The sequence below is a fragment of the Xenopus tropicalis genome, chromosome 1 (genome assembly GCF_000004195.4).
Source record: "Xenopus tropicalis strain Nigerian chromosome 1, UCB_Xtro_10.0, whole genome shotgun sequence".
In the NCBI taxonomy this organism is placed as follows: domain Eukaryota; kingdom Metazoa; phylum Chordata; class Amphibia; order Anura; family Pipidae; genus Xenopus; species Xenopus tropicalis.
The window spans coordinates 103,273,605-103,295,389 of record NC_030677.2 but is presented as its reverse complement, the minus strand read 5'-3'; the positions used below and the strand labels follow the sequence as shown (position 1 = coordinate 103,295,389).

The window sequence follows — 21,785 nt, the reverse complement described above, 5'->3', positions numbered from 1 at the left end:
ATCGCATAAAAATGTTGCAATTTGCCGCATTTATCTCTCACAATTTCTTGATAAAGATCAAATAAAGACAAATCACCCCAAATAGGAACACCAGAGGTCTACTGAACAGTTTGATGCCCAATATGCATAGATATACCAAAGTCTGCGGTATGTACTAAACCCAAAATTAAAATAGCGCATAAGGATTTCTCGCCTGCCAGCTCAGCTTTTGCACACAGAGCCCCCTGTCAGTGTATTATGTGCCGAAACTTCCCCTAACTATACAGAGACCCGCACAAAACCATATATTTTTGGAAAGTACACATTCTGACAAATCCAACAAGGGTAAAGAGTCCTTTCTACACCAAAGTACCAATCTGCAGAGCTTTCCTAAATTTATTGGTTTTTATGACATTTCAGAAAATCGCCTAAAAATGTTGCAATTTGCCGCATTTATCTCACACAATTTCTTGCGTACAAAGGCAAGTCACCCCAAATAGGAACACCAGAGGTCTACTGAACAGTTTGATGCCCAATATGCATAGATATACCAAAGTCTGCGGTATGTACTGAACCCAAAATGAAAATAGCGCATATGGATTTCTCGCCTGCAAACCCAGCTTTTGCACAGAGCCCCCTGTCAGTGTATTATGTGCCAAAACTTCCCCTAACTATACAGTGACCCCCACAAAACCATATATTTTTGGTGGTCAGAATATCTGATCCAATAGTCACGCTGTCAAAATAAACAGTTTTTAGGTAAAAGAAACTAAAAACAAAGTGGTAAAATTAAAAAAAAAACAAAAAAAACCCAAAGTGTTTGTGTATACATGTGTGTACATGTGTAAAAGTTGTGTGATAGTGTGTAAGTGTGTATATGAGTGTAAATAAGTGTATAAAAGTGTGAAAAATGAAAAAAAAATGCTAAAATGTGTGCTGTAAGTGTGTGTAAATGTATGTAAGTGTGTATAAATGTATGTAAATGTGTGTCAAAAGTGTGTAAATGCAAGAATAAAAAAAAAGTCCTTACCTGTCCTGAAGACCCGATCGCCTCCTCTTCAGTTGGGCCGGCGCTGGGGGGGAAGAAGGAAGCAGGAAGCAGCAGACGCAATGTGATCGCGTCTGCTGCTTCCTGGAGGGTCCTGCGACCCGATCGATCGCAGGACCCTCATGACAGCCCCCCTGGCACATTGCCCAGGGGGGCTGTCATTGTTAGAAGCTGCAGAGAGCAGCGCTTAAATGCCAACAACGTATGGGACACGTCGTTGGCATTTAAGCCCTTTTACTGCCACAACGTATCCCATACGTCGTTGGCAGTAAAAGAGTTAAACCTGTCAGCCTGGTTCTTCAAGGGGCTGTCCGGGTCAAAGCTTTCTGACTGGTTTTCAACATTCAGAAAACATAGCAGAAACCATTTAAATAGTATTTGGCGGACGTAACAACCCCGTCTCCAAGGTAATCACGTCATCACATGACGCCGGAGATGGTTTGCGTGATGACATCGGCACCGCATACCACAGACATCATCACATGCCCCCTTTGTCAAAGTTTATAACTGAACAAAGGTGCCACCCTAGGGCTGCTGTAAGATACCATGGACAGTCACTGTTTAGTGGGCCTGCGGGTCTGTTTGGGCCTTTGTGTTTTGGAAATACCAGGGCAAATTTGGAATCCCAGTTCACACATTAAGGTCTCTAGCATGTAATTGGTCTCTTATCACTAAAGCAAAACCCCCAACAACCAACTTCTATCATAAGACAGTAATCATAATAACCACTCAGACAACATAATTAGTTTTTGGAAAAAAGGGGGAGGTCATGTTTATTAAAAATTTTGACTATAAATTCACTGAATAAAATGCGGGCCCCAAATCATTCCCATTTAAGGGAGAACACAATTTGCACCATTGCAAATGGCAGGCCCACCACCAGTTGTCATAATAGACATATATGGGCTTCACCTGTAGGGATTCCTGCCTGGAAGCAAAACCAGTGCCAGTGAGCCCCTCAGTGGTTGCCCCTCCAAAAACACATTTGGGCTTCTCCTGTAGGGATACGCGTTGACCTGGAAGCAGAACCAGTGCCAGTGAGCCCCTCAGTGGTTGCCCCTCTGTTAAAATGGGCTTTGCTTGGTTTATCCCCAAGGCCAGAAAGCAGAATCCGTGCCAGGTGGATTCCCAGCGGTTGCCCCCGCACAGTTCCAGGCCCTGCCAACCACCATATGGGGCCCGCATTGCCGCCTCTCTCCTGCTGCTAAGCAGTATTTCATGCTTATATTAACCTAGAAAAACTTAGGGAGGGAGGGTGGAAGAAAAAACACAAGTTACGTACCCTTGATACACCAAATCCCTCCCCCAGATTTTTCCCCACCTCCTAAACAGCCTATTGTTAAAATACCTCCCAAATTGTTTCAGTGCTCCCCCAGGGGCCTATTGTTTTATAATCAATAAAATTAACCCCCAGACTAGTTTCCCTATTTCAGTGCCTTACCAGCACCCTATTCTTTTCTAATCAACAAAAAGCCCCCACAGAGCCTGGTTTCTTCCGGCAGCTTACAGCCCTTATGGGGTTTCTTTTGTAGCCACTGCAGTCAGCCTCTTATTTCCCATCACCCATTGCATACCTCCCAACATTTGAAAAATGAAAAGAGGGACAAAAAGATTTGGCGTGCGCCCCCTTTTGTGGCCACGCCCCACTTACCACACCCCATTTTAAAAAAATACCCCTTTTACATAGATCAAATGGCGGGCGCAGACGAAAATGTGCTATACCCTCATACTGAACGACCTAAGGAAAACAATATAGCAACTCCTACATTAAAATACAAGTATAGAGAGAAGACAGTCAGTTATAAGTGAGTTATAACTAAGTACCAGTTTTGCCCCCCATACACAGTACCCCCATACACAGTAGCCCCCCCATACACAGTAGCCCCCTTTACACAGTAGCCCCCCATACACAGTACCCCCAATACACAGTACCCCCCAATACACAGTAGTCTCCCATACACAGTGCCCCCATACACAGTGCCCCCTATACACAGTAGCCCCCTATACACAGTAGCCCCCTATACAAAGTAGCCCCCTATACACAGTAGCCCCCAATACACAGTAGCCCCCAATACACAGTGCCCCTATAAACAGTAGCCCCTAATACACAGTACCCCCCAATACACAGTGTCCCCCATTCACAGTACCTCCCATAGGCGCAGCCTTCGTCTGCGGCTTCGTTATGCCTCTCCTTGTGCAGCGCGACAGGCCCTTTTATAAGGTTGCGTAATGACGTCACACCCACAGGCGCAACCTTATAAAAAGGCCTGTCGCGCTGCACAAGGAGAGGCATAACGAAGCCGCAGAAGAAGCAAGAACATCCGGCTACAGCAAGCGCAATGCGGGACATTCATGGAACTATCCGGGACAGCGGGATGCGCCATAAAAAGCGGGACTGTCCCGCGAAAAGCGGGACAGTTGGGGGGTATGCCATTGTGTATCAATTAATAAACCCCCCCAGACTGATTTCATCCGGCCTATTACCCACACAGCCCTTATGGGGCTTCTTTTGTATTCACCGCACTCAGCCTATTCTGTACGTGATAAGTGTTAACAGTAGGAAAGTGACAGGTTCCCTTTAAGAATTGGCAGCATGGAGGGGGTGGAGTTTAGAGAACCAGAGTGAGGTTTGGAACACAGAAGTTAAGAAGCTGACGAGGCTGCAGTGTGATGGTGTTAACTCGCAGAAATAGTGTTGATATGTAGGAGGCAGATCCTTGAATGCAAAGGGATAAGTAGGAGTGGCTGACGTATTCCTGGTTGTTGCAACATATCACTTATTTATCTGTGGCTATCACTGTAGCTCTTTGATCTTTGCTTGTGACCCTGTTACCTCTGCCCTGCTCTCTACAGAAAGCTGTTGCAATGGCTGCTGCTGCTGCAGTGTCTGGTCTTGTAAATGTCTTGGAATCTTACAGAGGGAGAGACAGAGTGGTGAGTTTATAACTTCTCCAGGGCAACAGGCATGATTGAGCTAAAATGCATCTATTGCAGTTATACTCAGGAACTACTGCCAAGAGGCTGCAGGAAACTTTCAAAGACACATGCAGCCAGGCAGGATAAGAGTTGGTGCACTTTAAACGAGCCTCACTAGTTGCATCAAGTCACCAGCTGATTAATAGTTAATGATATTGCAGAAAATGGCTGCTCTTCAGGTCTCATTGTACATTTATATTTCAGGTCAGAACGCTATGTTACAGCTGTCAGCTCCTGGGTGGGGTGATGTCAAACAAGAGTGAGGTGGATCACAACTGGGGAAAGAGCCTTCTGGTTGTGGCATCACAGCTCAGCCACTGCCGGACAGTTCTACGGCTGTTTGATGATCTTGCCATGCTCGCGTACTCTGTAAATTATGGCTTGGGAAAAAAGGTGAGATGACCGTTTACACACTACTGTCCAGTGGGTACATCTGACCAATATGTAGCCAAAGAAGACTTACATGATTGGCTCCATTTGATACTTATGTTGTTTAAAGGGACAGATTTTAAATTTTTTCACAATGTTAAACTACATCTAGCAAACAGGATATACCTTTACTTCTGCAGCCCCCTTTTTTCTACCCTCCTGGTTTGTCAACTGTGCTAAATACTGAAAAAAGATGATTGCAAATCGCCTCTGGATATTGGTGTTTTATTCAGGCTGAAGGTTATTTATTCCCCTGTCATGGTTATGCATAGCATGATTTTTTTGTATATATCTGTGCTTTATATAAAATAAATATTAAGCACAAATTTACCATTTAATATCTGTGAAGTTAAAAATAAAGGAATTAAGTCATTTGTTTTATTATTACATGGTGATGATGGTGATAAAAATCTAAATTATCCCTCATTCATGCAGGAGAAAGACCCAATCATCAGGTGGATCTCGATCTTCAGTAACATATCTGATCAACTCTATTACCCTTGTGAGCACATAGCATGGGCCGCAGACTCTGGAGTTATTAGTGCAAAGTCTGAAATATGGTGGACTGCGAGCACAGCATTTTGGGGGCTTTCTCTCATACTAGGAATTGTGAAGTATGTCTCATGATTTGTAAAATAACTGCTGAACTCACAATATTTAGCTGTTGCGCTGGTGAGATTTTGATAAGCTTTCAAGCTAAAAAAAATCTATACTGCAGAAGCAGATTCTCCATATTATTTTATAGTTTATTAAAAAATGCTTTTTGTGGTAATGTGCATTGCTGTGGCTTCATAGTGATAGTGGATTTTTAAAAAAAAAAATAAATGGTGGGACATGTGCATTATTCATACTGAGTGCACCAATAAAGCCTGCTCCATCAGGGCTATGGACCATAGACAAAATGCATGACATATACCTGTGGTACTAATGTCTAGGGGGAAGAAGCCCAGTATTCCAGAAGCAGGTAAATTATTTCACCATTAGTGTCTTATGGTTATACATAGGTAAAGGTGCATTCATTTTACAATATTCTGTTTCCACTATCAGGTCACTAAGAAGTTTAATAATGCTAAGAAGATACAAAGGAAAAAAGTGAGTAATACCTACTTATGTTTGACAAGCTCTGCTACTGCAACACTGAGAGTCTATGTGCAATATATATATATATATATATATATATATATATATATATATATATTCAGAAAAGCGATCCGCACTCACGATTACTGTAGAATAGTGCCCGGGTGCCGCTTGGGAAATATCAAATATACTTAACTGCTAATGAGCGCACTCCAGGGTCTTTAGCTTAAAAAATTCGATCTTTATTTCAAAGTTGCCATCATATCATGGCAAGATATGATGGCAACTTTGAAATAAAGATCGAATTTTTTAAGCTAAAGACCCTGGAGTGCGCTCATTAGCAGTTAAGTATATATATATATATATATATATATATATTGCCAGTAGGAAAACATGTGTGTCACTTCTGCTTTCTGAAGTTGCCTTGGTAGTGTCCCTTTAAACCTGTGGGGATGTTGCCAAAGTTTGGTAATGCATACTGAACAATTTCCAAGAAAGGATAGCTACATCCAGAAAGCCAAGATAACTACCTTTACCCAACATTTTCCAAAGTTCCACTATACCCCCAGTAATTGGCCTAATTCTATTACAAATAATTGTAAATCCATTGCTTCATATATAGCTAACTATTTATGACATATTAAGTCACAACAACAATCTTGTCTTGCAGGGAGGAGCCTCCCAAAAGCCGTGGGGAAATAAAATCTCAGATAAGATCAGAGGTTTTATGTATTATCAGTTGCCTTTCTGATTTGGTCAACGCCGTTCATTGGATGCCTCACGGATTCCTCTGGGGTGGGTCCTCTCCTATATGGTTGGTGGGTTTGATGGGGACGATATCATCACTGATAGGCATCTACCAGACCGCTGTAGGAGGAAGCGCAGGAGGTGTCTGAAACTTTTAAAAAGAGAAACCATGTCTAGATACTTGAAGAGAATCTATTGCTATGTGGTACACTAGCCATGAATGCAGGACAGCTACGTCTCTCGGTATTTGTTATTTTTTTATTTTCTAGACAAGGCAAAATGTGTGAGTTTCCAAGTAACTGCACACAGCCCTTGGTATATTCAGTATCATCAGTACAACTCTTATGTCACAAGATGTTTTGTCATACAGGGAAGTACCACTGAAAACAGGCAAAAGTTGCTTTCAATACAATTGGAGGTAAACATCTACAAATCAAGAAAAGTCATAGTAATAAATCTTATTGTGCATGTACTATGTAATAAACAGCAAATCTAACCTTTAGTGTATCTCAGGTTAGAACTATTTGACTTGTTTCAAAGTCAGGAAAATGGATTGAAACGCAATAACCAAATGCCTTTGATTCTGTTGGCTGAACTACACAAGTTGTTCACTCATGCTGCTTTCTTATCTAACTGGATAAACTTTTCTCAATAAAATGCATTGACTGTCAGATGTACATAAAAACAAGTACATGTCTGACACATGTAGATTCAGATATTACATCTTCTAAACTTTTTGACCAAAGCTCAGCATGTACTTTAGCCCTGAAATTTTTCACACTCATTATGTTTTTAATAGATAATACTAAAGCAATGTGTCCTAGCACTAAGGTAAAGAGGCTCAGTGCCAGGCTGTAATATAAATTTTTATTACCATGCATGGATTCCATTTATAAGAAAATGTGATAGGATTAATCCAGAACTATTTGCACTATTAATTTAACTGTAATACTTGAAACCTCTTTATATAGCTTGATCTGTACATATGAGGACTCATGTTCAAATGTAAATCGCTTAATTTGGCGCAAAACTTTGCACTTTTGATGCAAGTGAAAAAATAATTTCACCTATAGACTATCCTTAAGTGCTTCTTGGTGTGAGCACAAATGTGCCCCTTCAGCCTGCTGATGAATTGCACATAATTGAACCGTGGAATGTACACTAGCAGTTCCAGGGCGCCTTTCACAAACAATTCACAAACAATAAAAATGTGTGCAGCACGCACTTCAAGATAGAAACTGATTTGCATTCATATCGATCATACCCAAATTATGGCAGAAGCTACTGAGCCTGTACCTATTATTACAATAAAATTCTGGGGGCAATGTGGGTAGTGATGCATTGTGGGTAAAAAAATAGCAATTCGGAAACCCATTATCCAGAAAGCTCTGCAACACATGAAAGGTATGTAATTTTTAATTTTTGTCTGATTTGCTTCTACTCTGTGATAATAAAACTTGTACAGTACACAAACTGCAAATGTTGCATTGTTGGTGGCACAACAGTCCTACAGGGCACAGTACTTTGTCGTATGGGTGTCAAAATACCCAGTTTTTCCTTCTGCATTTTTGCAGTGAAGTGATTTGACCACCTAGGATAAAATGAGGTTGATTGTTTACAATACAAAGGTGTTATTGGGCATTTTGTTGTGTGCGCTAGAGCTGACTTTGTAAAGGGCTAAAAAGCGCCCCATATGCTGTTACCCTTTACCAGAAAATACCAGGTCCAGAGCATTCCAGATAATAGATCCCATACCTGTATTATGATAAACACATTAAGAACAGTGCATAAAATCTGTACTCAAAGCTTTCCCTTTTATGATTAATCATATCAGCAACCACAATGAATTTAAAGAATGTGGCAATAAAGCTGTAAAAATTAGCTGAGCCTTTAATAATGGTTTGCTACTAGAAATATTGACAATTGTTACTAATTTATGGATACCGTGACTAGATCTTTTAACGGTTTCTGGAATAACCTTAGCTCTAAGTAGACTCCTAAAAGTGTATGAATCTGTTCCGAGAATTCTTCTACAGTTGTATAAAAGACATTTGTGACTGTGTAGTTCCTGAGTACATTGTTATAAAGTTACTTTTTTTAGAGTGACTCTGAAGCAGTATCTTTTCTAGAAGTAGATCCCACATTGGTCCAAGGCTAAGATAGGCTGGATAAGTCTAAGAGCTAATAGCATTTGAATATGGTAATTTTTAGGGCAGTGGCAGACGGGGAGATGAGTTGCCCCGCGACAAATCTTTGTTGCCCTGTGCGACTAATCTCCCCGCAATGTCATCCCACCGGCAAGAATGTAAATCGCCGGTGGGGATGGCATACGCGTTGCTACGATTTCCCAAAGTTGCCTTGAGAGGAATCTTCGGGCTACTTAGGGAAATCGTAGCGGCACGTATGCCATCCCACCGGTGATTTACACTTTGCCGAAAGGATGGCATTTCAGTGAGATTAGTCGCCCCTGGCAATGAAGATATGTCTCAGGGTGACTAATCTCCCTGTCTGCCACTGCCCTTACAGGTAAAATTACCCACTGCTACCTTAAAATTAGAAATTTGGGTCTCGACAGCCTTAGAGTACAATGCAATATATTACATTTGTAGGCAAAGGAATCCTAGGATGTAGTCCAACCCACATATGCAATAACATGCACAAACCAATAAGATGTTGGATTTTTAACAGGTGACCTTTAAATGCTACTTACTGATTTGTGCAAGTAGACCTGTAGCAAACCTTGGACCTTTTGCTATATTACCAACGGAACTGAAAGAGTTCTCCAGTAATATCTAGTTTTTCTTGATTTTGGAAGGGGTATGATTTTTTTTTTTCAGATAATAAGCTCAGAAGCAGGTTACATTGCATTTAAATGGTAATGCAAACTAAACATTATACCTGAAAATATAAAGTGTCTGTTTGTTATTTTATTTAAACTGGGTAATATTGTTTGTTTACGTCTCTATGCTAAGGTTTCTGCTCTCAGTGCAAATATAGTATTATTTATACAAAAGCTCTAATTATTTGCATTTATCTGTCATCCATGGCATCTGCCTTGAGGCTGGAATTTGGGAAAACTGAAATTTCAACTCCTAAAGTTACCAAGAGCGGCTTCTTGTCTCCCACGGAAAATTGTGGGGCGCTACTAACTGAGGCAAGTTTCTTGTCTCACCTCATAGCAGCAGGGCCCCTGTGTTTAATTCTAAATTTAAAATGAATTCTACTGGAACTCTACACTCTCACCACTAGAGGGCACTGGAACATTTGGTGTAAGATCTGAGTTGTTTATTCCTTAGCAGATATTTTAAAGGCACAGTTCTTGAAATAAATATACTAGAAGTTAAAGGAATCCACAGTTGCATGCAAATGTGACCTAACTCCTTAGTAAAACCAATTACCAGATTGACAGTGTAAATGTTAACCAATCAACAAAGCAGTGCAGATGTTCATTATTACAGTAAAAAAGAGGTATAATCATTTATTTCCTGTTACTTATATAATGCCACACATATCCGTAGCACTTTGACAGAGATTCTACATCATTTACATTAGTCCCTGCCCCAGAGGAGCTTACAGTCTAAGGTATCTACCACATTCATACACGCTATGGTCAATTTAATCAGAAGCCAATTAACCTGCCTGTATGTTTTTTTTTGTGTGTGGGAGGAAAACAGAGTACCAGGAGGAAACCCACACATACGTGTACAGCTAATAAGAGAGCTACATTGAGGAATGGACAGCTGTTTGAATCCCCCACACACTCTTCCATGTGACTTTTGGACTATCACGGAGTATTCTGCCCTTTTCAACCCTAAAGCCTATGTGGCCTGTACACAGATCTGGGCTTGATTACAGAACACACATTAGTACACAATTATATTCAACTATATAGCATATTTATATAATAATTAAATTAATTTGCATGGTGTGACCTCTATCAAATTGCATTTTCTAAGGGTGTTTCATTGTTTTGTTAAAGTTTTCAAACATAATTATACTGTCTGTTTCTTGGCTTTGTCTTGTTCCAAAATAGCACACTCCCCAGACATCCCTTTTGCGTAATTATGAGTTTCTATACCTCCCGGTTGGAACTAGATCATTTGCTGACTTAGAATTCTTTCTTTACAGTTAAACTCTGCTATTTTTACTTTTCTCCAACTGAAGGGCCTACAGCCACAGTGTAAACATGCAAGATTTACAGTAAAAGGCACACCCATTCATAAACCTACAAACCTCCATTAATGAAATGATGTATCCTACTACTGTACATTAAAGGGGTCGGTTACCTTTAAATTAACAGTACTGTGTAGAGATATTCTGAGACAATTTGCACTTGGTCTTCATTTGTTATCATTGTGGTTTTTTAGTTAAGCTTTTTGTTCAGCAGCACTCCAGTTTGGCATTTCAGCAGCTATCTGGTTGCTAGGGTCTTATTTTAGTGGTTTAAAGGAACAGTAACACTAAAAAATGAAAGAGCTTTAAAGTAATAAAAATATAATGCACTGTTGCCCTGCACTGGTAAAACTGGTGTGTTTGCTACAGTAACACTACTATAATTTATATAATAAGCTGCTGTGTAGCCACGGGGGCAGCCATTCAAGCTGGAATAAAGGAGAAAAGGCACAGGTTACATAGCAGATAACAGATAAGTTCTGTAGAATACAATAGTGTTTTATCTGTTATCTGCTATGTGCCTGTGCCTTTTCTCCTTTGAATGGCTGCCTCCATGGCTACATAGCAGCTTATTTATATAAATTATAGTAGACTTTCTGAAGTAAACACACAACTTTTACCAGTGCAGGGCAGCAGCACATTATATTTTAGTTACTTTTATACACTTTCATTTTTTGGTGTTACTGTTCCTTTAAATGACAGACTGGCATATGAATAGGTTAAGGACTGAATTGGAAGATAAGCGAATAAAAGTAACAATAGCAATAAAACTGTAACCTCACATAGCACATAGTTTTGGCCAGTGGGGGTCATTGATCACCCCCAAAGTTGCTAGTTGTAGAACTTTCTATAACATATTAAAAGTTAACTTGAAGATACCACTTGGTATTACAAATGAGAAAGATAATCAAAATCGTGGATTCCAACAGAAACGTGGATATCTTTAGCATACTTTTTTTTTTTTTACTTTATCAAGTACACAGTTTCTTGGGGAGCACCCTAACCTTTTTGAGGCTCACTTACCATCATTGGGTTTGCACCTGGGCAGTAACCCAATTTAAAAATAACTTATTTTTAGAAAGCAGATTTTTTATTTAATACTTGTTTTTTTGGGGGGGGGAAGGTCATGCCTGTGTATGATATTAGGCACAGCCCACATAGCACTACAAGCCGATGTAGTCCCTGATTCTGAAATCAAACCTGCCCGATGGAGATCTGCCCAATTTTAGGTGCCCATACATGGGCAGATAAGCTGCTGAATTGGTCTGAATGACCCCAATTGGCAGCTAAAATCTGCCCCTGTATTGCCACCTTTAAGGTGGCCATACACGAGCAGATCCGCTCGCTTGGCGATGTCGCCAAGCGAGCGGATCTTCCCCCGATATCCCCACCTACGGGTGGGCGATATCGGGGAGCATTTAGGTAAAAAAAAAAATAATTATGTGGGCGGCAATGGGGCAGTTGGATCGGGGACCGCATCAACGAGCCGATGCGGTCCCCGATCCGACTGGATTTTCTAACCTGGCCGATCGAGATCTGGCCAATTTCAGGCCAGATATCGGTCGGCCAGGCCGCTCTGCCCTGCCCATACACGGGCCGATTAGCTGCCGAATCGGTCCAAGGGACCGATATCGGCAGCTATAGTCGGCCCGTGTATGGCCACCTTTAGGCTCCATGGAGCACAGTTCACCTGTCACTTTGTTCAGGCAACAGATAAAAGATGGCTGAAGATTACTTTCTCTGCAAAGAAATAATTCTTACAGTGACAGGACAGAAATAACTGAAAGTCAGTTCAAGTAGAACAAAATTTGTTCTTGTGTCCCACACAACACAGAAACCCCTAATATATCACTGCAATCTGTACTTTCAAAAAGTATAATTAAATACCATTTTTATATGCTGAAATCCAAATGCAAAACAGTTCTCTTTTTGCATCATTTGAAATGCCTGGCAGGGGTGCAGGGCCTAAAACATTGATGTTACAAATTGTATGTCATTGTCTACATAATGCTAAATGTACTTTAAAGGTTTAGCCCTTTTAGTGGCACAGAAGCTGAATCTAGTGTTGACTTTACTGCTGGTCGATCTGTGTTGTGTTAAAAGTTTACATGGCAACACTCGGCATGTCAGGAGAAAGAGCTGCTGGCACTAAAAGGATTAAAGGACAGGCAATGTAAAACACTGTGTTACAGCATTGTGTCGGCGTGATTTTGAATGCACCTGGATACACAAATGTGTTAATAATTACATAACATTTTAAAAAGGGGATTCCAGCTCTTTTAGTTCTTCCCTGTAATCCTTTGAAGTTTAGAATATCTGTCATTCTTTCTTTTAACCAATTTTCTTTCGCTTTGTTGTAATGCATTTCCCCCCCAGGTTTAACCTGTCAGTTTGGAAGTCTTTTCTGCCTTGTCTCTCTATCTCTTAAAAGCCCTGCCTTACACTAGATTTTCCATCAACATTCCTTTAAACCCCTCTTTTAAATCATCCCAACCCCCTCAACCACAACTTTGACCCTTTACAAACAAGAAATACAGGGCCCGATTCACTAAAGTCCGAAATAAGGAGTGCTATTTATAGCATGCGTTAAAAATCTTATCACTTCTTATTTTTCGCTCGATTCACTAAAAGGACACTTGTCATAATTAAGAAGCGATGTTCTTGGCGTTATTTATCTTACGATGACATATTTTAATGAAAAAAACTATGCGACAAGCGTTATAGGGGCCGATTCACTAAAGGTCAATAACGCTTATCGCATAGTTTTTTTCATTAAAAAGCATGCGATAATTAAGTACCGATTCATCAAAGTCATTTCGCATGTGTTAATCCGCATATCGCATGCACAAAAAAAATGCATTGCGTTAATTAGCGAATAGAAATAGTACTAACGCATGATTCACAAACACATATGAAGCGTTAAACGTGCAAAATATCGTGTTAATCTGTGTGAATATTAACCCTACTTGGGGCAGGCGGTACTTAAAGAAAATTGTGGTTCGTGAGCTATTGGCAACACAACATGGACTTTGCAGTCGTATTTTTTCAAGTATATGTTGGCCCTAGAGTGATGCATCCTCCAGTTTTCAGGGAAATGGTGGTTTTCAGAAAGTAATGGTTACGTGCATAATATATTGCGCTCTGCAAGTGTCCTTTTAGTGAATCGAGTGAAAAATATTAAATAGCACTCCTTATTTCGGACTTTAGTGAATCGAGCCCATGGTGTCTTAAATAATGAAGCCCTCATCATGTATTGCCTTTATCATTTAGTTTGTTTATTAAAACTATTATATGGACAGTCCAGTATTTCTCAACCATTTATTCTTGCTTGGAATTCTGGGGAGGTTTGAGCGGGCTCCTTATTTACTATATATTATGGTGATCCAGAGAGCTTTTGTAGGATAATTCTCACTAGAAAGTGAGCACAGTTTCTATTTTCCCATTTGCTCTGGTTTTACGGTATGTTTTTGAGTGGAGAAATTGTACAAATATATATATTTATTTATATATTACTGCTAATTTTATACGTTTTACTTTAAATTGGTGATAGTAGTAACAGCTTACTGTAAACTCAGGACAAAAATACACTGGGCATCAGCAAATGATTTTTTTAAATATCAAGGCAATTAACATATATCATTGCAGTTTAACCAGATTTCAACAAATCTGCTTAACAAATACAGGTTTCAACAAATACAGGTACCCAGAACCATCAAAAACCCCTCCACACTGTCTACCTCTGCTGCTCTGTGCCATACCATCCGCCCATTATTTGTTGTTGTTCTTGCATCCCAAGTTCTATTTACAGAGATGGTCAGAGGGAGTGGTGGGAAAAGTGCAGATTTTTTACACTGAATTGTGCCTCACCCATCAAGTTGCACCTGTCTACCCTAATATGCCTAACTCAGGCTTGGATTTTAATGACAGTCCAGTCAGCATCATGAATCACTACCAATACAATAGTACTCACACACTTAGCCAGTGAAACACTTCTGGGGAATCACCTCTATTCAGGAGCATTTCTGAAATGAGGCGAGGTGAGAAACCCACACAAATAAAGGTGCAGCAAAAAGCCACCAAAGGACATGCTACCTGCACTCCCATACAGCACAGGTATTTTTAAAAAGCAAATGTCTTTTCTTACTCTTCTAATATAATGGCGTGAAACCCAGCCCAGACTGGCAATATGTGGATTCTGGCAAAAGCCAGAGGGGCTGCTGTAAGATGCCATAGACACTGACTATTAAATGGACTTGTGGGGGGCTGTTTGAGCTGAAAATGCCAGGGTGTATTTTAAATACCAGTCCAGGCCTGAGTGTAACCCCTCACTTCCCTGCAGCCAGTAAAAAGGTAATCTGGGGAGTGGGGGGTGGTTCTGTCATCTAGGTAGCAGAACAGCCTCTACTCCTACCCCTATAACTTGGGTTCCATGTACTTGGTTGTGCACAAGGTGAACTAATTCCAGTTCTCCAGCAGTTAGAATATAATTTCCAGCAAAAAGGGTGCAATACTTTATTTTACTTTTGCTTACAGCTTCTGCAATATACCGCCAAGCAAAGTGTAGACAAGTAGAGAATGTACTTCTAAAAAAAAATTCAGTTACTGAATTTTCAGAACTTGCATCTGAATCATTTTGGTAAAGTGAAAAAAAGGTTTCAAACCTTTGGCAGATGGGTGTATCCATAAAAAGGAAGCATATTCATCTCTTGTATATTGCTGTTTTAGCTTGTGAAGTGGCTGTTCCTTCAACAAAAGGTGCTGGTTCTATGGACAAACAGGTGTTCTGCACACCGGAACATAAGTTAACAACAGGGCTGTTATTTTGGGCTGCAGTTGTCAAACTTTTCTCAGCATACTTATATTACAAGCAGGAAATAAACTAAAAAGTTGGCACACCTGAAAGCCAGTTGAAGATAAATACAGCTGAATGCGCAGAATACACAGCGATTCATTTTCTGAAATCTCCTTGCAATTAATGCAGATTTAGCTGCGGGCACAAATTTACTTGTGTGCCATTAGCCCAATGGTTGGTACAAAAAATATCCCAATCCCCCTTGGGCTTACAGTGCCATGCAACCCCACCCTCTTCTTCTTCCATTGTGAAATAATGTTGATTCTGGATCTTGAGGGCCCTCTGGGTGATGCACTAAGTCTCTGGAAAACAGAGGGCCTGCCCTAAAGGTACCTGCAGGGCTGCCATTGGAAACTTTAGGGCTCCATACAAGTTATTTATATGTGCCCCCCACAAATACAATCATGCAGTCCTAAATTTTTTGGCCATACCCCTTGTATGCATTATACAAGCAATCAACTAGAAGATAGGTAGGTTTTGCTAGGACAAAAGATAGAACTTGAAGTTGAATGTATTATTTTTATCCACAGCTACTATGATACAAACTTTCCAATATAATAAACAGTACAATCACATCCACTTCTTGTAGCATCTCTACAAGCCTCTTGTCAGGATCAGCGGGATTCGAACACCACTTGGGGTGTTCCTGGCGGCATGCATTTGCCTCTGTAGCCACTGGAGGCATTTCGGTCTGTCTGTTTCTGCTCTTGTCTCCTACTTTCTGTCTGCTCCCTTTCCTCCGCCCACCTCATTAACCTCATGTGTTTCCCATCTTCTAATCTTCTCCCTTTATAAGCTTTTCCCTGACCATTGCCCCTTGCTTGGTCATTAATTGTCTCTCGTGACCCTGCCTCCATGTTCCCTGTTCCTGTGTCTGTGTCCTTGTTTCTCGCTGGTTCCAAGCTCCAGTTCCGTGTCCTGATCCTGCCTTCTGCCTTGTTCCTGAGCCCTTCCTTGTTCTACCTTGATTTCCCGGTTTTGACCTTGGCCTGTCCTTTACTTCGTTTGACTGCCGCTTGCCCTGACCTTTTGCCTGTTTTTGGATTCTGCCTCTGCCTGCCGTGATATATATTCTGTGTATATCCATTGTGTGTTCTGTTACATCACTAGTTTATTAAAGTTCTTCACTTCCAACATGGCCTCAGACACCAGTTCTGTGATCTATGGCTACACTCCGGGTTACCCCGTCTTCAGGCTCCCACCTTCCTGGTACTCCACGGCGTCTCCTCAGGGAGATCGTGACAGAATGACCAAGCCATACAAAATGGAGCCTGCCGGTAACTCCTCCATGTTCTGTGATGTTGAACTACAACTCTCTACTGCTCCTTGGCTCTCTACCCTCAAGAAATACAAAGGTGAGGAAGATTCTTTTTCTGCCTTTCTGCTATCATGTAAAGCCTTAAGTTCTGCTCCATTTTTTGTACAAGCCACTAATCCTTTAAGGAGTAGACTTATAGCTCGTTATCTCCTAGAGGGAGATGCTCGTGTATGGGCGGAATGGTGCATTGCTGAAAAGGCCAGTTTTTTGGAGGATCCCTGTGCTTTTTTGTCTTATCTGAAAGCTACTTTTACTGGGGATTTATTCCCAGTTACCTCTGACTCATTCTCTTCAAGTGCCACTGTGACTGCCGGTTCTGTAAAACCTTTCCCGTTTACCCCTTCAGTCCCAAGATATTCACAGCTTGTTGAGTTAAATATATTGAATATCCACCAGCCTACTGTTCCTTCCTATTATGATTTTTATGATGAGGAACTAGACTGTGAAGATGACTATACTGATTTTTCTGATTATGAAGATTGGGAAGATGTGGATACTGATGAGGATGAGATTCAAACTGCCATTAAACCCATGTCTGTTCATTTACCTTCAGTTCAGTCTGTAACTGCTCCCCTGTCAGCTTTGGCTGTTCCGCAGTCTGACATCAAACCTGTGACCATTTTCAAGTCTCTCAGACCTGAACCCCAGTTTGTGAGTCTGTCTATTAAAAACCAGTCTCTTACTCAAGTTCCTGCAGCCAAGCTTCCAGTGTCTGCTCCAGGGCCGGCTGCCCAGCCTTCAGTTCCTGCTCATCTGCCTATTTTTCTGGTACCTGCGCTCAGGCGGCTTGGTCCTTTGCCAGCTTTCCCACGGATTGGGTCCCTACCAGTCCTCGGGCAGCCCAGCTCTGAACCTTCATCGGCTCCTATGCCAGTGCTTCAGTCTCCCGCTCCAGCCTCTGTGCCAGTGCCCCAGCAACAGCGGCCTTGTCCTGCTTCAGCTTCTGTGCCTGAACTGCAACCCTCAGCTTCTGTGCCTGAACTGCAACCCTCAGCTCCTGTGCCGGCTCCCCGAAAGCTGTCTGCTCCTGTGCCGGCTCCCCGAAAGCTGACTGCTCCTGTGCCAGTCTCCGCTCCTGTGCCAGTCTCCGCTCCTGTGCCAGTCTCCGCTCCTGTGCCGGCTCCCCGAAAGCTGTCTGCTCCTGTGCCGGCTCCCCGAAAACTGTCTGCTCCTGTGACGGCTCCCCGAAAGCTGCTGCTGTCTGCTCTAGCACCTGCTGTTAACCTGCCGGTTCCTGCATCCGCAGTCCAGTCTCCGGTTCCTGCATCCGCAGTCCAGTCTCCGGTTCCTGCATCCGCAGTCCAGTCTCCGGTTCCTGCATCCGCAGTCCAGTCTCCGGTTCCTGCATCCGCAGTCCAGTCTCCGGTTCCTGCATCCGCAGTCCAGTCTCCGGTTCCTGCATCCGCAGTCCAGTCTCCGGTTCCTGCATCCGCAGTCCAGTCTCCGGTTCCTGCCATCCAGCCAGTGCCTGCTCCGGTGTCTGCCATCCAGCCAGTGCCTGCTCCGGTGTCTGCCATCCAGCCAGTGCCTGTTCCGGTGTCTGCCATCCAGCCAGTGCCTGCTCCGGTGTCTGCCATCCAGCCAGTGCCTGCTCCGGTGTCTGCCATCCAGCCAGTGCCTGCTCCGGTGTCTGCCATCCAGCCAGTGCCTGTTCCGGTGTCTGCCATCCAGCCAGTGCCTGTTCCGGTGTCTGCCATCCAGCCAGTGCCTGTTCCGGTGTCTGCCATCCAGCCAGTGCCTGTTCCGGTGTCTGCTACTCAGCCTGTGCCTGCACCCCGACGGCTGCCTCCTCCTGTGCCAGCAGTAAGGTCTGTACCAGCTCCTTCCCTTGTGTCAGTTCTCCAGCCATCAGCTCCAGCCTCCGTGCCGGTTCTCCAGCCATCAGCTCCTGAGCCGGTTCTCCAGCCATCAGTTCCAGCTCCTGTGCCAGTGGTCCTGCCTGTGATAGCTCCTGTGCCAGTGGTCCTGCCAGCTCCCATGTCAGCAGTTGTGGCTGCTCCAGCCTCTGTGCCAGCGGTCGTGCCTGTTCTCGCTTCAGTGCCAATGCTTCTGCCAGCAGCCTCTGAGGACAAAATTGCTTCCGGACCTACCTTCCCTGCTACTAGATCTGGTGGTTCTGTTGTCACAGACACTGCCAGTTCCGTTGCAGGGAGTGGTGGTCTTGTTGCTTCCCTGGGCATCTCTCTTCCACCTGTAGTGGGTGTGTATGATGGTGCTTCACCTGTAATGGGTGTCTATGATGGTCCTCCACCTGTAATGGGTGTGTTTGATGGTGCTTCACCTGTAATGGGTGTTTTGTGTGGCGTCTCATCCGCTGTGGCTCCTGACCCTGGCGTCTCATCCGCTGTGGCTCCTGACCCTGGCGTCTCATCCGCTGTGGCTCCTGACCCTGGCGTCTCATCCGCTGTGGCTCCTGACCCTGGCGTCTCATCCGCTGTGGCTCCTGACCCTGGCGTCTCATCCGCTGTGGCTCTCGATTCTGGCAACTTCTCAGTTCTAAATCCTGACCTTGGTGGCCTACCTTGTGTTAATGATCCTCTGGCTTCGGCTCCTGACTCTGGCGACACTCCTGTTCTGGCTCCTGGCTTTGGCGACCCTTTGGCTTCGGCTTCTGATGACCCTCTGATTCCGGCTTCCGTTCCTGACGACCCTCTGGCTTCGGCTCCTGACTCTGGCGACACTCCTGTTCTGGCTCCTGGCTTTGGCGACCCTCTGATTCCGGCTTCCGTTCCTGACGACCCCCTGGCTTCGGCTTCTGTTCCTGACGACCCCCTGGCTTCGGCTTCTGTTCCTGACGACCCCCTGGCTTCGGCTTCTGTTCCTGATGACCCCCTGGCTTCGGCTTCTGTTCCTGATGACCCCTTGGCTTCGGCTTCTGTTCCTGACGACCCCTTGGCTTCGGCTTCTGTTCCTGACGACCCTCTGGCTTCGACTTCTGATGACCCTCTGATTCCGGCTTCTGTTCCTGACGACCCTCTGGCTTTGGCTTCTGATCCTGGTTATTTTCAATTTTTTGCAGTTCTTTTGTTTTTGGTCTCTCTGGACTTGAAACTTTTGGACATTTTTTGGACTGCAAACCTTAAGGACATTTTTGGTAGGAAAATGTTTAAAATATGTCCACCTGATCCTGGGATCGCCCAGTGGTCGATCCTCAAGGGGGGGGTAATGTCAGGATCAGCGGGATTCGAACACCACTTGGGGTGTTCCTGGCGGCATGCATTTGCCTCTGTAGCCACTGGAGGCATTTCGGTCTGTCTGTTTCTGCTCTTGTCTCCTACTTTCTGTCTGCTCCCTTTCCTCCGCCCACCTCATTAACCTCATGTGTTTCCCATCTTCTAATCTTCTCCCTTTATAAGCTTTTCCCTGACCATTGCCCCTTGCTTGGTCATTAATTGTCTCTCGTGACCCTGCCTCCATGTTCCCTGTTCCTGTGTCTGTGTCCTTGTTTCTCGCTGGTTCCAAGCTCCAGTTCCGTGTCATGATCCTGCCTTCTGCCTTGTTCCTGAGCCCTTCCTTGTTCTACCTTGATTTCCCGGTTTTGACCTTGGCCTGTCCTTTACTTCGTTTGACTGCCGCTTGCCCTGACCTTTTGCCTGTTTTTGGATTCTGCCTCTGCCTGCCGTGATATATATTCTGTGTATATCCATTGTGTGTTCTGTTACATCACTAGTTTATTAAAGTTCTTCACTTCCAACATGGCCTCAGACACCAGTTCTGTGATCTATGGCTACACTCCGGGTTACCCCGTCTTCAGGCTCCCACCTTCCTGGTACTCCACGGCATCTCCTCAGGGAGATCGTGACACCTCTCTGGACCTCTCCCCACTGCTCCGTATGTAAGTTTAAATGAATGAGTGCATGAGCATGCTCACAAGTTGGGGTGTGGGTTCGCGAATGCGCATGTGCGGGGGGGGATGCAAATGGGGGTGGCCTCAGGGCGCCCCCCCATTAAAAATCTGGCGCTGCTCCTCAGGACATAGTGGGTAACAATGGTTACTAAAAAAAAAAATCCTTGCTGATGTGTATCAGTGTATCAGAGTCTTTTGGACTCAACATGGGGAAAAATGGGATATTGACACCAAATAATGCCACTAAGGGGCTGTGTGCACACACTATTACCTATATCGCACAGCTCGTGGTGTGCTGTAAATAATAGGCTATAAAGAAAATATTGCAGAATTCTGAAACCATTATTTTATGAATGCAAAATAAGTTCATGCTATAGTGAATAGATTACATAATAGTGTGACCAAGCATTATAAAATGTTCCTTTCTCAGAGACAAGAAGAGAAGAAATTGCTTTGTCCATGATACACTTCAGAGGACAAAAGAGGCAATCCAGAGACAGTAGTTATATAGTTAATCATTTTGGTCTTGGACATCAGGTGGTAGATGAACATGAAAGGAGCAGCAAGTACAGAAATAAAATACAGCACATAATATCCAAACATAAATTTTATAATCATTGGATAGCTCCAAGGCAAAAGGGGCTTTCAAATCATTAATGTTAGTACTCATTTATCGGCACTATAATTTATTTAAATTCCCTGCAATTTACACAGTTGCACATATTAATGCACTATGCTTTCACAATGTAATGGTTGATATACAAACTGATTGCCTCAGGAAAGAATTCGTAATGTTATAATGTGTTCACAAAGGGGCAATTTAAACCAATTTTTACATAACTGGCTGCAGTTTGCCTAAAATGTATTAAAACAACAATTTAAAATGAAACTAAATGTTCTGCAATCAACATGAATTTAAGCTGAATCTATCATTAACACTGTCTTGGTATTATAGAAGAGTGAAGAATTCGGAACAAAAGAAATTTTGTTTATTTGAGCAATAGGTTTGAGGTGACATAGCAGGTTTTGCTGTCTTTTGTATTAATATTTATGTGTAATATATTAATAATTGAAGGCCACATACATAAATTCAAAGAAAATGTTCACCCTCCCCCACTCGCTGATGCTGTTAATGTTAGCTCTATTGTTTAAAATCGAAAACATACATTGAAAACCTGTGTATGCAGGAAAGTTAATGGGTCAGAACAGGTCCGAACTGAGACTCATAATAGGAACTGGTATTTTAAGTACACAGAGAGCCAAACAGCCCCCACCAGCCCACAAATATTGAATGTTTATGTTATCTTACAGCAGCCCCTCTGGCATTTACCAGAAC

General features: G+C 42.9%; 2 protein-coding genes across 3 annotated transcripts in view; one reads left to right on the top strand and one right to left on the bottom strand.

The window, feature by feature from the left end:
- The window catches only part of b4galt1l (beta-1,4-galactosyltransferase 1-like), a 79,172-nt gene that overhangs the window by 53,107 nt on the left and 4,280 nt on the right, over positions 1-21,785 (bottom strand). The window lies entirely within an intron of this gene.
- On the top strand, positions 3,744-7,732 carry pex11g (peroxisomal biogenesis factor 11 gamma). The gene is given in 4 exon segments (NM_001079302.1): positions 3,744-3,961; positions 4,208-4,396; positions 4,868-5,524; positions 6,183-7,732. Coding segments are annotated over 3 exon segments (450 nt in total). The 5' UTR covers positions 3,744-3,892; the 3' UTR covers positions 5,060-5,524; positions 6,183-7,732.